Source organism: Alternaria incomplexa, assembly GCF_024043165.1.
Source record: "Alternaria incomplexa strain BMP 0042 chromosome Unknown scaffold_11, whole genome shotgun sequence".
NCBI lineage: Eukaryota > Fungi > Ascomycota > Dothideomycetes > Pleosporales > Pleosporaceae > Alternaria > Alternaria incomplexa.
This window is the reverse complement of record NW_026249860.1, coordinates 577,933-593,328: the sequence shown is the minus strand read 5'-3', so window position 1 is coordinate 593,328 and position 15,396 is coordinate 577,933. Positions and strand designations below refer to the sequence as shown.

At 53.6% G+C, this 15,396-nt stretch overlaps 10 protein-coding genes across 10 annotated transcripts; 8 read left to right on the top strand and 2 right to left on the bottom strand.

Moving 5' to 3' along the window:
- Positions 1-208: 208 nt before the first annotated feature.
- J4E90_007606 (uncharacterized protein) lies at positions 209-2,152 on the top strand (the record flags this gene model as incomplete). The annotated part of the gene is made up of 1 exon (XM_051437141.1): positions 209-2,152. One exon carries the CDS (start codon positions 209-211, stop codon positions 2,150-2,152), a length of 1,944 nt encoding a protein of 647 aa, XP_051288887.1.
- A 1,109-nt stretch (positions 2,153-3,261) lies between these two features.
- On the top strand, positions 3,262-3,700 carry J4E90_007605 (uncharacterized protein; the record flags this gene model as incomplete). The annotated part of the gene is made up of 3 exons (XM_051437140.1): positions 3,262-3,354; positions 3,400-3,515; positions 3,565-3,700. The coding sequence occupies 3 exons, from the start codon at positions 3,262-3,264 to the stop codon at positions 3,698-3,700; spliced, it is 345 nt and encodes a 114-aa protein (XP_051288886.1).
- A 543-nt stretch (positions 3,701-4,243) lies between these two features.
- On the top strand, positions 4,244-5,367 carry J4E90_007604 (uncharacterized protein; the record flags this gene model as incomplete). The annotated part of the gene is made up of 3 exons (XM_051437139.1): positions 4,244-4,265; positions 4,442-4,660; positions 5,120-5,367. The coding sequence occupies 3 exons, from the start codon at positions 4,244-4,246 to the stop codon at positions 5,365-5,367; spliced, it is 489 nt and encodes a 162-aa protein (XP_051288885.1).
- A 74-nt stretch (positions 5,368-5,441) lies between these two features.
- J4E90_007603 (uncharacterized protein) lies at positions 5,442-6,034 on the top strand (the record flags this gene model as incomplete). The annotated part of the gene is made up of 2 exons (XM_051437138.1): positions 5,442-5,619; positions 5,691-6,034. The coding sequence occupies 2 exons, from the start codon at positions 5,442-5,444 to the stop codon at positions 6,032-6,034; spliced, it is 522 nt and encodes a 173-aa protein (XP_051288884.1).
- A 425-nt stretch (positions 6,035-6,459) lies between these two features.
- Positions 6,460-8,338, bottom strand: J4E90_007602 (uncharacterized protein; the record flags this gene model as incomplete). Its single annotated transcript, XM_051437137.1, has 4 exons — positions 6,460-6,891; positions 6,939-7,482; positions 7,529-8,107; positions 8,298-8,338. The coding sequence occupies 4 exons, from the start codon at positions 8,336-8,338 to the stop codon at positions 6,460-6,462; spliced, it is 1,596 nt and encodes a 531-aa protein (XP_051288883.1).
- A 360-nt stretch (positions 8,339-8,698) lies between these two features.
- J4E90_007601 (uncharacterized protein) lies at positions 8,699-9,859 on the top strand (the record flags this gene model as incomplete). Its single annotated transcript, XM_051437136.1, has 3 exons — positions 8,699-8,765; positions 8,815-9,078; positions 9,132-9,859. The coding sequence occupies 3 exons, from the start codon at positions 8,699-8,701 to the stop codon at positions 9,857-9,859; spliced, it is 1,059 nt and encodes a 352-aa protein (XP_051288882.1).
- Positions 9,860-9,897: 38 nt separating this feature from the next.
- On the bottom strand, positions 9,898-10,279 carry J4E90_007600 (uncharacterized protein; the record flags this gene model as incomplete). The annotated part of the gene is made up of 3 exons (XM_051437135.1): positions 9,898-9,970; positions 10,024-10,206; positions 10,257-10,279. 3 exons carry the CDS (start codon positions 10,277-10,279, stop codon positions 9,898-9,900), a joined length of 279 nt encoding a protein of 92 aa, XP_051288881.1.
- A 214-nt stretch (positions 10,280-10,493) lies between these two features.
- J4E90_007599 (uncharacterized protein) lies at positions 10,494-11,723 on the top strand (the record flags this gene model as incomplete). The annotated part of the gene is made up of 1 exon (XM_051437134.1): positions 10,494-11,723. The coding sequence occupies one exon, from the start codon at positions 10,494-10,496 to the stop codon at positions 11,721-11,723; it is 1,230 nt and encodes a 409-aa protein (XP_051288880.1).
- A 603-nt stretch (positions 11,724-12,326) lies between these two features.
- Positions 12,327-13,490, top strand: J4E90_007598 (uncharacterized protein; the record flags this gene model as incomplete). Its single annotated transcript, XM_051437133.1, has 2 exons — positions 12,327-12,782; positions 12,807-13,490. 2 exons carry the CDS (start codon positions 12,327-12,329, stop codon positions 13,488-13,490), a joined length of 1,140 nt encoding a protein of 379 aa, XP_051288879.1.
- Positions 13,491-14,032: 542 nt separating this feature from the next.
- On the top strand, positions 14,033-15,309 carry J4E90_007597 (uncharacterized protein; the record flags this gene model as incomplete). Its single annotated transcript, XM_051437132.1, has 4 exons — positions 14,033-14,126; positions 14,181-14,539; positions 14,597-14,898; positions 14,958-15,309. The coding sequence occupies 4 exons, from the start codon at positions 14,033-14,035 to the stop codon at positions 15,307-15,309; spliced, it is 1,107 nt and encodes a 368-aa protein (XP_051288878.1).
- Between the last annotated feature and the right edge of the window lie 87 nt (positions 15,310-15,396).

The window sequence follows — 15,396 nt, the reverse complement described above, 5'->3', positions numbered from 1 at the left end:
TCCCGCTGTACTTCATCTGCAGACCAGGGCACCTGGACCCAAGTCGTCCTTCAAGGCTCTCACGTTTCTCGCTCTGTTACGCTCATTCTCTTTGTTTGTTTTTTGCACATCGTCACAAGTCCACACGAGGCGAGTCCACAGTCGCTGCAAACATCTAACATTCCTCGAGGACGCTCTTCGTTGGTCACGCGCCGACCACCTGTACGCAATGCAGCACGCCTCGAACTCGCCGTGGCGGACGCCTGCGATGCAATATCCCAAACCCCAATACAGTCTCCAGCACACCATATCCATGGTCAACCTCCGAGACGATGATCAATCGTGGTACAACAACCGCGAGACCGCATCTCCAACTGTCTCGTCCGCCTCGTCCGCCACCAGCCGAAGTACAACGCCCACAACAACGAACAACAACCCGTGGTCGAACGTAATGGTCAGCCCAGCTTCGACATATTCCAACAAGTCGTCCGACTCATCGTCGCCCAAAGGCAGCCCAAAACATACCCCGCAATACACCAGCCGATCGACAACGCCCCAGCCCATCGCCCCCCAGCCAATAAGGGTCATTAATCCGGTAGCAGGATTTGCGCCCATGTCACCGCCTCCTTCAGCATCCGGTGAGTCGTTCAGAAATGGCGATTACCCGGGTTCACCCATGAACCCATACCGACAACCTGCTGCTCCCCTTGTTCCGTTGGTAAATGGATACATCAACACATCAATCTTGTCTTCACAGGGCCAGTCTCTTTCCGGGTGGTTCTACGAGCTCGTGCGAAAGCAGGGATGGGATGCTGGTCTAGTCAAGAAGATATGGCAGTGGACGTTGTCGAACCCTAGGCTGGCAATCCTCTTGTTCGTCTGCGACGATGTTTCCTCGTGGCGTCAGGCATCTTTCTTCGACCTTCGAGACGAAAGCTTGCCATTCCCGGAGGACCGTCTTCAAGGCATCGTGGGAAATGCGCGAAAGGTTGTCGACGAACAATGGCGTGCCACATCCAAGGAACTACCATTGACGGGAGCACATGTCGACTACACCGCACGTGAGACCGTGCCACTACAGCACGTCAGTCTCATTCGATCGTCGCGCAATTCCGAGAAGAGTGTCGACTGGGTTAAGATGCAAGGTAGCAGCGAGGATCGTGTGTTCGTGCGAAAGCGCTTTGTCACTGCTCGCTCCGCTCAAAAAGCTGCGCTGTTGGACCAGATCAACAAGTTCAAGCAGTATGAGCACAAGAACATTGCGAAGTTACTTTGCTCGTATGCCCAGCCGAGTCATGTTGGTATTCTTACAGAGAAAGCACAATACACTCTGGACGACTTTCTCGCGCTACCTGGAAGCGACCCAAACCGCTCGAAGTTGCTAGTGGATTGGATGGGCGACTTGTCGTCCGCTCTTGAGTATCTCCATTCGCAGTCTATCTGCCATCGAAGCATCCGACCTCGCAAGATCTTGATTGATGGGGCTCGCATTTTACTTGCTCCATTCGACATCGGGCAGAGCATCGACACGTTCAGTCCGACGATGGCGAACTCCCAACGCCTGGACCAACTACACACATACTTCCAAGATCAATCCTACGTCTACGCTGCACCTGAGGCTATTGTATCACGCGGTAAGAGGATGGCAGACGTTTTCTCGCTGGGTTGTGTGTTCTTGTCGATGATGACAGTCGCACAAGGCCAGTCGCTATCGGTGTTTGCACAATACCGGGCTGCGAACACCCAGGACGCCTCATACCATGCACATCTGGACCGGGTGGCAAGTTGGCGAAATCGCCTCCACGCTGCCACGACCTCGAACCTCCGAAATGGACTCATCGGGTCTGGAAGGAAGCTGAGGCAGCTAAAAGCGGAAGCCGACTGGTTAACCATTATTGAGAAGATGCTCCTACCGGGACCGAAAGAGAGGATCAAGATGCGCTTTGTGCTGGCCAGCCTAAACAGCGGCAAAGCTACGGGAGGAAGACGACGTAGCTTAGACGGCGGCGGTTACAGTGGACAGGCAGCAGCATCGCTCGGCGTCAACGGTGCAACAACCGCAACGCTGGTCGACATCTCGGAGCACCACGCGCCACGCAAGCCGGAGCTAAGCGTCTTCGATGGCTATTTCCAGACGCAGACCCGCAGGTTAGAACCAGCGGGTGGTTGGTAATCGGAAACTTCGGACAGCGTGTCAAACATGGGCTCACGCTGAGGTGATACTTGGCGAAACATGTTAGACATCGACTTTTGATGGTTGTCGGGCAATTGTCATGCCGAAGCCAATGTTGAGTGTGAAACTTGACAGCTCGGGATGAGACGGAGCCCTACAACGCCTCAGACACGACATCTACGAGAATACGCCGAGTATATGTGTATGGTGGCCACAGGCAGGGAGGCCTTTCTTACTTTCTTCACATCTTGTCCGTACTGGATTTGGGTCGGACCTTTGATACCCCTTCTTGCGACCCTATTTGGATGATTATCTTGGTTCTTTCTTTCTTTTCGTTTGCTTCCCGTTTCCTAGCATCTTTATTAGCGACGCGGCATCCAGCGAGCATTTAGAGCAATGATCACAATTCAAACTTCACAAGAGCAGGGCATTCACATACCCGTGACTATGGGTTAGGGACTCAGCAATTCGCCAGTTTCTGACTTCATCACACAACTGTACATCCCCGGAAACCTAAATAACACTCTTTCCTCAACCCCAGCTTGGCTATTCATCTGGATGCAAGAGAGATCAATCGTTGGCAGGGGTGATGGTCTAGTATGATGGTTCATCTCGCAAGAGGAAAGAGCCAGATCAAGAGAAGAGCTCTCACTTATGGAGAGGTCCCCTAGAGATACAGTGTCTTTACGTCGGCGTCATTTAAGTTGAAGTTGAGAACGCTTGCATATATCGCAACACATACAGTGTTAATACTAAGGGCCTGAAGATACTCCGTAAATTCCGATGTAAACGTGACAAGCGTGGTGTTCAGACAACCATCTCTGCGCCTGCGCCCATCGCCCGAGATACGAGGTTCACAGGGCCAGTGGAAGCGACCTGCTCATGATGATCACGTAGTTTATACACGCTTTTTCATTCATGACATAGGTCTTAGTAGCTTTCACTAGAAACTCAGACACATCCTAGTCCCAGTCTACCATGGCGCTACACCTGTTGCAGTCTAGAGTCATTCTCTCTCACTTCATCAAGCGCATGGACACCGAATTCATAGCAGCATAGTAACACGTCAATATCCGAAATTAACACTCCCTAATTCAGATACGACTGAAATGGCCGACCGCACGCCTGCACCACGAAAGCGCGCCGCTCCTACCGTCGCAGTAGACGCGCAAGGTCGCAATATATTTTGCATGGCCTACAGGGTAAGTCTTCCAGAAGCACAAACCACACGTAACTAAGTCGGATAGATCACTCTCCGTCACGAAGTCGATGGTCTTGCGAAGAAGAACGAATTCGTCAACGCCGTGAACGAAGCCGAAGGCGCCAGAGTCTATCACAACGACGAGTTGTCCCGAATGTTCAGGTACTAGTCACACAGGAACAGTGTAGTTACCCAGCTAACAAACCCACAGCTACAAGGTCGAAGCTGGCTACGCAGATCCGTTGAAGGACCTAGTGGATGAGGAGACCCGTGTCGAATCCGCAGTGTTTGAGGAATACACTGGGACTGAGCCTCTGACTCTTCCGGCGCTTGACTATGGACTGTAATATCGCTCTGATGAGGCTTGAATACGGGCATCAGAAGAGAAGATTACTGGCAGGATGATCGAGAATGAACGGAACTGAGCGTAGTCAATGACATAAAATACACCAATGAAGTACAGTATGAAGACCGAATAGCTGCGCGATGCGCGCTTGGTGTGATCAGTGAAGCGAATCCCTAGCAATGACAGTGCGCTCACTGCCACTTTTGTCGTCATCATCGTCGTCAGTCCCTCCCCTCCAGATGTGCTGATTTCTACGATCTAGGAAAGAAAGGCCAACCCGAGCCAATACCAGGCGCCAATTGTGGAGGAAAGAGCAGGTATGCGGGCACAAGAGCCGTGACGTTTGGAGGAATGAGGACATACGACAGCTCCGATAAGGCGGTAGCTTTGACCTCGATTTTGATCATAGATGTGTGTAGAAGTGTCGTCAACTGGTTGCGCATTGGGAAAGTGGGATTGAGGATGGGGTCTGACCGTAGCTCCTTCCCAAGACACAGACGCAACATCCGTATTGAACCTGACATCATCGACGCGTCGGTAAACAATGGTCACCCACCAAGGCCGCAGTAAGCACTCAAGTACATCAGAAGCTTCCGATACCTCTTATCTTCACATCCACTCCCATCGCAACCAAAAGACGTCTCCGCTTCCACCATCCAACACGACCCCATATTTGCTTCCAGTCTCGTCTCGCTTTGCCCATCCATTCTATGCCGACCATCCACGATCTCAAGCTATCCAGATCTGGTGCTGGCCCCGCCAGTACAGAACTTCCTTCTCTCCGACTCGTGGAGCGCCGAGATGACCTATCCAGCGGAGAACGGCATTCCCGCCATCGGCGACAAGGAGTTCGACGCACTTGGTTATAACGGCGTAATATCAGCAAAGTCATTATACTGGCTGTCACGCAAACGCGAAGAGGATGATGAATGGACCATTGAAGCGGAACGCAAGCTTGACGGTGCGTCGCTCAGCACCATTGCTAAGAACCGTGTGGGAACCAACGGTTTCCACACCTCGCTTTCCACGTCGACAACTCTGGACGCAACCCCAAAGATGTGTTTGACGGTTCATACGACCCGGTGAATGACGCCGCATTGACACTCCTCAACGCGATCGGGTGCGCGATCGAACATGCAGCATGTGAGGGCATAGTGGACCGCGACGGAAAGCCAATGTCGTGGGATTCGACACCACCAGTGACGCCTACCTCGCCATGGCACATCGCCGCTGTCGATGCGGAGGGCGCCAACGTTCTGCGCAAGACCGTCCTGTCTGAATGGGGTACCGTCCATCTGCGGTCTGTTGATGTCGAACGGCTCCCATATAAGCTTTGGTATACTAAATTCAGGTGTTCGTTCTCTCAATATCCTAGACTCCAATTCGTAGAGGATTTGAAACCATGCTAACTTCTTTCTAGGTACAAGAATCATCGACACAAAATGGGCCAACGTCTACAACCGCTTCTGCCCTCGGCCCCGCGCCCGATTCTTGTGGTTCGACAAGCAGACTGTCATCAAAAAGCTCGACACAAAGGAGATGGGCGGGGCAATTCTCGGCGATCTCTCTGCCACGGGCTACACGCGTCGTCATTTTCATCTCTGGCCGGCGAATGAACGGGTGGCAGAGACCGCTGCAGCTCTTTGCGCTGGAGCAAACAGTGTTTAAGAGCGCACCGACCCGCATTCACCTTCCATGGACCTTTCTTGTTGTGGCCTTATGACGGTTCCAATGGGCAGCCTATGTCCTGGAAATCGGTACCCCCCGTATTGTCAACCTCCCCCTGGCACATCGCCGCCGTCGATGCCGAGGGCGCAGCAGTACCAGGAAACCTCGTTCTCTCAGAATGGGGCACAGTGCACCTCCGCTACGTCGACGTCGAGAATTTGCCGTATGATCAGTGGCACAAACAGATCCGGTGTAAGTCCTCGCCTGACACCCAAGAATTCAACCTCCCGTGAGTTTAATAGACAATACTAACTTCTCTCTAGGCTCCATGATCGTCGACCAGCGATACATCCACACCAGCCACCCGTACTGCCCTCGACCGCATTCAATGTATCTATGGTGCCGGGACCAGACTGTGCGCGTTGAGCTGGAGGCAAAGGCCCTCGGGAAAGCGATCATGAACGACTTGTCCGTGGAAGGTTACACCCGGACACACTACTCTAAATGGCCGGCCAACATTCGTGCTGCAGAGTCCGCACCAGCACCAGTCGTCGAAGAGGCCGCCCCGCCTTCAGCGCCAGTCTCAACAGTACTTGAGCGGGCCTTGATCGTCAACCGGTGGACAAACACTTGCGATCTTATACTTAGGCACATTATAGACAGTTAGGTTAGCTCTTGTAGAGAATTGTGCATAGTAGATCTATCTTCCGCGTAACTGCCTATAATAATTAGTTAGACTAGAGCCTTAAGTACTATAATCATATCCGACATCCTTTGAACGGTTTGGGACCCAACACCGGTCATAGTGCCATGATAGCAGTTACTACGGCCAAAATTCAAGAATGTTATTTGAGATGTTGATCACACGATGCCAGCGGAGATATTTGGTTGGGACTACACGTATCATCAGGAACTCCACTTGCGTGTGTAGTAATAACGGTCTATACAGATCTATCCTACAGACGCGAAGCTACCCACTTCGTCCGCACCAGCCAAGCTAGCTATGCAAATCAAGAAGCAGTCACCCTCACTCAACGCAGCAACTATCCAAGATGTCTCTTCGCGAAAACGCAGCACACCGAAAGACACAGTCTATCCAGCATGTTCCACAATCTCACTAACAAGCTTACCATCCTTAACATAGCTCCTGATCTGCTCCGGCAACGGGTTCTCAGCGTAGTCGTCTTCGGTCGGCAGGTTGATGTTGATACTACTGCACTTGCTTGTGAAGACCTCGGTTGCTAGCGAGTCTTTGGATAGGTATACGGTCGCGCCATCGACCTGGTCGAGGAGGATGGTGGGGAGGGTGCCGAGGACCTGCAGCGCAAAGTTGGGGCACTTGATGACGTCTACGGAGCTGACTAGCGAGTCGATGATGAGGGATGTGCGGGAGGAGTTGTCGAGCGAGAGCGCGTTGGCTTTGCCGTTGATGCGGATGGTGGTGTTTTTGCAGCGCGAGATGAGGATGGAGTGGTTGATTTCGGCGTCGATTTCGAGCGTCTCGCCTGGGGAGTCGAAGTTGTCCTGCGGGTGTTAGTAACAAGTCTTCCTTCTTCAACAGGAATACATACTATTATCCACTTGTTTCCGTCCAGCTCCTTCTTCGGTGGCTTCTTCGTGCGCATGCTTTCCGGCTTCTTAGCTTTGGGCGGCGCAGGACTCTTACTCCTGAGACTGTCGTTGCTGTCGCTTCGTGTAGGGACCGATGCGCCAGCTCGCAATGATGGGTTCTTATGCGTCATCTGGCTTGGGTCGACCTTCTTAAGCCCCTTTGTAACATCTGAGCCCTTGTTGAGATCGCCAAAGACAGCGTTCATGTCGGGCGCGGCCTTCTTGGCCACTGGTGCGGCACCTGGTGGCGGCGGTGGGCCTGGTGGTGGTGGAGGACCAGGTGGTGCTGGGACGCCTCCTGCTGGAGGAGCGGGTGGTGGTGGAGGAATGTTGGACGCGCCAGAGAGAGGTGCCGAGGAGATTTCCTTTGCGGCATCTTTGGCGTCGATGCCGTTGCTGTTCCAGGCCACACCTGTAGCGTGGTGCTTCTTTGCATATTCGGCGAGAGCCTTGAACAGCTTGTAGTAGGCCTGCACCCACTTGACATGGGCTTCACCGTCGGGCCTGGATCTGTTAGCACTTGCTCACGTAGAACAGCAGAAGGTCTTACTTGTCCCGGTACTCCTTAAGCACTTTGTTGCCGTACATCTGAGCTCCGCCGAACAGCTCGTTGATGTGCTCATGGGGCTTCATGCCTCCGCCCTGGCCAATTGTGACCCAACCAAGCGACCCGACACCATCGGCGACCATGGAGACGGAGTCCTTGAGCGCAGGGTCGCGGTTGCTCTGTCGGAACTCGTCCGTCTTCTCCATGCTTGCCTGGAGGTCCTTGAGCAGCTCCATGAGAGTGCGGTCGTCGGGTTTCTTGGCCTTGTTCGCGATGAAGAGGAACTGGCGCTGGGCGGCGAATGCGCCCTCGACTGCTTTGGACTGGCCCTCAATGACGCTTCCCAGCTTGCTGCTCAGGTCCAGCCAGTTCTTCAGGTCCGAGCTGACCAGCTCATCGAAAGCCTCAATCGCCGGTGGTGCGCTTTCTGCGACGAGTTTGGGGGTGCTGGCACTTGTATTGGCCGCAGTCACGCCTGGAGTGGCCTCGGTGGACGCTCCATTGAGGCTGGCAGCTCCATCGCCGCTGCTGGGTAGAGAGGTGCTCGCGATGTCTTCGAGACGCGAGGTGGCAGCTTCGAGCCTGCGGACCATGTTTGTCAGTACATTGTCTGCTGCGAGCTGTATTTGCCCCTGTCGACCGAGGATGTGTGCTTGTTCGGGCCTGGGAGCCATGGTGGAGTCGTTTCATAGAGGATGCGGGATGCGCAGAGTGTGGTAGGATGATAGGTTCGGGTGCTAGTAGGTGATAGTCTCGGACGGAAGGTGCTTACCGCTTGATCAGCGTCGTCAGGTTATTCATGTTGTTCGCCATGTGGAGAAGGCACGTCGCAGCGTTTGCAAGGTAGGACAGGTATCTTGAATGCTCGGGGAAGGGGCAGCCGCGGCACGCTGCAGCTCGTGCGACGCGATTTGGCTGGTTCGGAGTAGAGAGAGGTCGTGATCCAGCAATCCAGACTCTCGATGATAGGAATATGAGGACTGTCGGAGATATTTAATTGGAAAAGCACAATTGCAGGCAGAACCTCACTGGGTCAGCTCTCCCCGGCGCATGGCCACGGCTGCCCACGTTGCGCTAGCCGTCTGCAGCCAAGCCCGGTCCGTTCGAGACATGCACGTCAGCGGCAGACTATCAACCTTGCGATCTACACAAGCCGACATGGAAACATCCAACATGGCCGACGCAGAGAACGACAGTTATGGCAAGATCGACTTCTGCACGCTGGGAATGTTCATCATCGGTATGCGTCAGATATTCTCCAACACATGCAAGCCACTGAACTTGTCAAGATGAGATTGAGTTTCCCCCACCAAAGCCGCCAGTCAAAGACATCGTTGGGGGAGCTGGATCATATTCCGCATTAGGCGCACGCATCTTCTCCCCGCCGCCACAATCAGAGTCTGTGGGCTGGATTGTAGACTGCGGGTCTGACTTCCCACCTGAACTGCGCGACTTTATTGCACAATGGAAGACAGGTGCACTGATACGTGAGACGCCCAATCGGCTCACTACACGAGGTTGGAATGGATACACTGGTGAAAACGAGCATCGAGGTGAGTATTTGTGTTACCAGTGAGTGATCACATGTCTAATCACTCTGGTGAAGCTTTCCGATACTTGACGCCGAAGCTGCGCGTTGACCATGAGGATCTGAAGAATACAGATCTCTTGTGGTCCAAGTCCTTTCATCTGATCTGTTCCCCGTTACGTTGTATCGACCTGGTTGAGACCATCATTGCATTGCGCAAGCAACACCCTAACTCGGCTCACATTCCTCGGCCAGTATTCATCTGGGAGCCTGTTCCTGATCTTTGCACGCCTGAAGAGTACGATAATTGCCTGAAGGCGCTAAAGCACGTCGACATTGTCAGTCCAAACCACGGGGAACTTGGCGGCTTCTTTGGCAAGAACACCGACGGGAAGGATCATGTGGAGTTCCGAATAATCGAAGAGCTATGCGGTCAGTGGCTAGACCGTGGTGTGGGTAATGGCAATGGTGGGGTCGTCGTGCGTTGTGGGAAAGACGGTTGCCTGGTTATGCGCAAAGGGTTGCGCAAATGGATGCCTGCGTACCACCAGTCAGCAGAGAAGGTGGAAGATCCTACAGGAGGAGGCAACAGCTTTCTCGGCGGCCTGGCGGTCGGCCTGGTTCGGGTACCAGGGTATCTCGAAGAGGCTGCGATTTGGGGGTCCATTTCGGCGAGCTTCGCCATTGAGCAAGTCGGTATGCCCATTCTCTCACAATCAGCAGACGGGGAGACGTGGAACGGGGTTCGTGTCGAAGATAGGCTTTCAGATTTCAAGCAGCGCCTGGCTAGTTATATACAGCCATAGTCGCGGTCGCTGTTTCCTCCTCCTCACTCATAACCAATCTAACCCTCAAGAGTCTTCTCGATGATGCTCTGGTCTTGTTTCCGCTCGTGTTCCCGAATCTGTTTGCTCCAGCTGTCTGTTGTTAGCTTCCAAGTCTGATCTGAGGATATCCGTGTATGTCGTACTATCGGCTGGGGAAGAATCGGTGGCGCTCGGGCATCTTGTCGCGGTATTCGCGGTTTGCGCTGAGCATCCAGGCCATGCCGACGATGCTGCCGAGGGCGAGGCCTACGACGGCCGTGTTGGCTTTCCAGTTGGCGGGTTGGGCGTACCAACCACCGGCCGGCGACCAGACGTGCTTGGGGTATCTAGTCGACGTCAACTCTGCACTGACAAACGATTGGCGGGCTGCTCATACCGGATCTTTCCTCCTCCGCCCATTGTAAAGGTGGTTGTGCGGGTTCGTGGGGTTGCTGTTGCGGAGCTGCCCTGAGGTCGCTGTCGCATGGGAGGGCTAGCACGGGCCCCGAAGCTTGGCGGAAATTCTTTGGCAGTCGCGATCATGACCTGTGTGAACACACGACCGGCCAATTGCTGCTGCTGCCGACTCCGCCTCTCCTGATTCTGCTGCCGTCTTCTCCTACATTTTGTCTTAATGAAGCGGATACCCATATCACGATGCGCCTCGCAATTGCTGGGTGCACCCTCGCCACGCCGGCCCTCGTGCCCATACACAGCGGCAAAGAACGTGCGGAGAAGCATTATACCTCATAGCCACCGGACACAGGCTCGGTTCCAGAGCACAGTAGCAATTCCGGACGACGGTGAATTGGAACTCGAGATTGCCGCAAACTCTGCCACACCGTCAGCGTCAACACCCAGACCAAGAAGGCGTCTCCCGCTCGAGAGCCTCCCATCTCCACATCCCAGCGCCGCCGAACGTTCGACAAAATTATACGCCCTCCGGAGTCGATTATCTCTCCCGCCTCGCTTCCCCCTCCCGGTTCTCGCACGAACCCTCATCCACCCCTCCGCCGACCCAAACCCCGCCTTCAATAATGCCTCGCTATCAATACTCGGACGCCAGCTGCTGGGCTACTACACCTCCGAGTGGCTTCTGTGCAACTACCCACGCCTGCCAATGGACGTCGTCTTCGCCGCAACAGAGGCATACATCGGACCGAGAGCGCTGACCACAATCGCAAGCGAATGGGGTATTGAGGCGGCGGCTGAGCCGGGTGGTGAAGTCGACCCTGGCTTATTACAATTCAAGAGGATACAGTCGGGCGATGCCCTCCCAGCAGAGTTGAGGCGGCAAGCACCCTGGAAGTGGAATATCACCACCACACACAAGATTATGAAGACAGACGAATTTGGCTCCGATAATGCCGCACCCAGTCCACACGCGCTACAAAGCACGCCGGTACCACTGGAAGAGGCAGCTCAGTCCTTCGTCCGGGCCCTCATCGGCGCATTGCACGTACACCTTGGCTCCCCACTTGTCAAGCGCTTCTTCCGCGACCACTTCCTCAGCCGACATCTCGACATCAGCACAATCTTCGATTTCCGAATGCCGACACGCGATCTCTCACGGTTATGCGCACGAGAAGGCTTCGAGCCACCGGTCGCCCGATTGATCTCAGAAACCGGTCGCTTGAGCAGACATCCTGTCTTCGTGGTTGGTGTGTACAGCGGGAAGGACAAGCTGGGAGAGGGATCAGGCAGCTCATTAGACGAGGCCAAGACAAGAGCAGCGGCAGCAGCATTGAAGGCGTGGTACCTCTACAAGCCGGTCGAGGTCACCGTCCCAAGCAGCATGGAAGGCGAGTTGGATACAAGCAAGTGGCGGCCGAACCACGTCGACCACGGAGAGGTCATTGTGTAAGATACGCGGCACCAACCACACTTTGGAGTTGTAGGGATCTACTTTTGGCATGCATGGCATGGATCGACGGACGGCATATTCTTCGCTTCAGGCTTGTACAGATTCATGATAGCGCAGGGGGGCAGAAAAAAGAACTGTGCCGGAAGAGGGCCGGAGAGGAGAGGGAAGCTTTACCCCACGTTTTGCTACGTCAAGGGTCCAGGTCTGCGCACCCTGGGCGCACTGCGCATGTATCATATGTGACATGAGGATACCATGATGATCCGGCAATGTGTACAATATCAACGAAACGCTGCATCACAATACCCATTACTTGGCCTTCGATCCGTGATCCACAAGGAAATGTGACAACTGTTGGTTTGGCCCAGGATGGGCATATTCCACGCCGCATTACGTCGAGATGCTCCTATCCAAGGAAACCTGGACACGAGCGAGCACGGAGCAGCGTCTGGCAACAACTGGGGCTGATTACGTCGATGGCACGCATCCTTGTAGCTCCTCGCCTCCTCTTTGCGACTCACGTATATATCCTGGTGCCGTATCTTCAGTGTACTCTCCGATAAGTAACAAGGCATTCCTTTTTATTGTCATTCCATTCCCAACATGCCACCAAAGCGCACCGCAGCCGTCCGTAGCGAGACCTCCCAGGCCGCCGTACCAACCTCGAAGAAGTCCAAGATTGAGCCTGCGGATCCACCACCAGACCCCATTCCCAATGGCTTGGAAGCAGCAAAGTCGGAAATCACCAAAAGGGTTGAAAGCACACGAAAAGAGCCATGTCGTCATCGACCCGATGTGCTTTACAAACTCAATGCCCCCAAAGGCGACCCTGAAGGCGTACTCCGTGGCCTAAACGTCTCTTGGATTCACGAACAAATGGAGCGCGACGCCCAAGTCAACGCGGCATTTGCGTCACTTCGACAAACTTTAGAAGAAAGCAAACCTGCCCCACGCATCGAAAGCCCCTACGTTAAGAAAGATATATTTCTACCCCAGGAGGACTGGGACATGTTCTCAAGCGAAGTCTTTACAAAGTACTTATTTGATGAGCTTGACAATGTGGACTTCAAATAATGGGAACAGGATCGAGCACTCGAGTTCTATGATCCTCACTCAAAGCTTCACAACGGCAAATGCGGCAAATGCGGTAAATGCGGCAAATTCGGCGGCATAATCAACGATGTAAAAGGGCTACAGGGGAAGCTAAAAGCGTTCGACATGCCACAACATGCGTCACTCGAGCCTATAACCGTGAAAACAACGAGTCGATGTCGACAAATCAAGATGTGGTTTGCTGGCAACGGGTGTATGAGGATGCAGTGCGAAATGGGCAGTAAAGACCACTTCAGAAACGGGTATACGACGACTGTGGTGTGGAGCTGTATCCAGAAAACTAAGGAACGCCAAGAACGCGAAGCCGAAGAATTGGAGGTGAAATGGGCGAAGCAGGAAGAGGAGGCGAAAGCTATAGAAGCGAAGCAACGACAAGAGCAGAAAGAGAAGGAGCGGGAAGAAGATAGAAAATCGATGGAGAAACTTAAGGAGATGGCAAAACGAAGAGAGGCTCTGAGGCAGAAACATGCAGATGGTGAGACAAACAGTTCTGAGTTGGAGGAAGAAGAGGATGAAGAGGATGAAGAGGACGATGAGGACGATGAGGACGATGAGGATGAGATTATAGACAGTGAAGAAGATGAGTGGCTTGAAAGTAATCCCTATACCGCGCCCCCTGGCTCTATCTTCATTCGGCGAGCAGGATTAGACTGAGACGGAAGAAGAGGAGGTAAATGGGAACTAAGGGGATGCAGAAGTAGAATTGTTTAATGTTGCTAGCAGAGAACAAGAATCTCATCCCGCAGGAATTCGAATGGCTTCGAATTCACTAGTAAAGTTACACTTTGGAGATATTCATCGTACTCGTTGTTCTCAGCCCTTAGCAAATGCATACAGACAGTTGGTAGCGTCTTCCGTGACGCTTCTTCATATTCGTGGATGGTGCAGTGAGGCAGTGTAGAGTAGGCCGTAGTTCGCATACCATGTCTCCTTGTCCACTGACCCCTCTGCAGACAAGTACAACAATTTGAACAGTACGATGTAGATCCGATGTAGATCCGATTTCCGTGTCGAGGTAAGATACGTACACGCGGCCATGTGCCCACTGTTACGCCGCCTTCTCTCACCTTCAGGTAAAGGTAACAGGCCTAATCGACGGGTATGTACTCAACCTCGTTACTGACCTATCTCCCAGTCTCCTACACCACACTCGACATCTTTCATAACTCAACATCGAATAAAACACAATCCTCGACATGGCCGACTTTGGTGTAATACCTGTCATGGAGATAAACTGCGAAGCTCCCATGTCGACACTCTACGCAGAGCTGGACGAACAGGAACAACGCAGTAAGCTTCCTTTCGTCTCCGTTCAATCTACGAATACTGACTGTATACCCGCAGTCACTGCAGGTACTCCAGGCAGCGGCATCAGCACTGGCATTCCAAAGGTGGAAGTCAGCATGGCCAACGCCAAGAAGGTCGGAAGAGTCATTGTAGCGTACTATGGTACTGTTCCCAATGGTTTCTTGGCCACTGTGGTGGGATTGCACGTCGACGCTGCCAAAACAGCCACCGCCGCAAAGACCTTTCGCAGGATGAAGAGCGACCTCTTTGTCGAGAAGTTCGGCACAGGCTCCTTCATCTACAAGTTCGCTCGCGGCAAGGTTAGCACGATCAACTTCTTGACCAGTCAACACAACTTCGCCATCGACGCGCGCATCTGCGAGTTCCCGGTTCCAAACGAGGATGAGGGAGCCATTGTTCGTCGCAACACCAAACGCCAGGCGTTACTCGATGCAATGGCATCGAGTGAGTAGGTCTGGGTCGACACCTACACTGTCGCATTCAACAAGGCTAAAGCAGCACACGAAAAAGCACGTGGTCTTGGGAAAGTCCGATTGGCACGAACCCGCGACCTTTGCGAGACGCTCATGGCAAACCCGCCCCGTTGCGCTGTCGACGTTGCGACGCTCCTCGATCGGCGCGCATGCGAACAAGCAAAGTTTATCCCGTTGCTGGACCGTACGATGGACGAGCGCGTCAGGTTCTGGTTCGATCACGTCACCAAAGACACAATCGCGTCTGACCTTGAGGCAGCGATGTCTGTGGTCGACATTCGGTGAGTACCTACTTTACGGACATTATCAAGACTTCTTGCACACTACTAATCTCCCACAGGCGCATATGCATCGATGAAGTCGCGAACCCTCCGGATGTCATCTCTCCGTTCCACACAATTGTAGGGAACGTGTTTGCGTACTCTTGCGAGCTTCTGCATCGTCTTATCATCGCGCCGGAGGACGGCAAGCGTAGGCTGCTGCTGCTCAATGATCGTTCGCTCCGAATGGCAAGCGTCGACATGTCGGCTGACCGGTCCCCCGAATGCTTCGATCTCATCCGCGGCCTTCGCAACTCTCTGGACTTTGGGGCAGCAGGAAACGGATCATGGAAGGATATCCCTGTGTTGGTCCCAGATACTCGAGGCAAGAAGCGCTCAGCGCCTGAGAAAGATGGACGGAACACCAACTAGACCTGTAGGGGGGCCCCTGTACTGTCGGACGGGAAGATGGAGACGCTGCGAACTGGATGAACATGGCATTTGTCGTGAGGAGTTCGG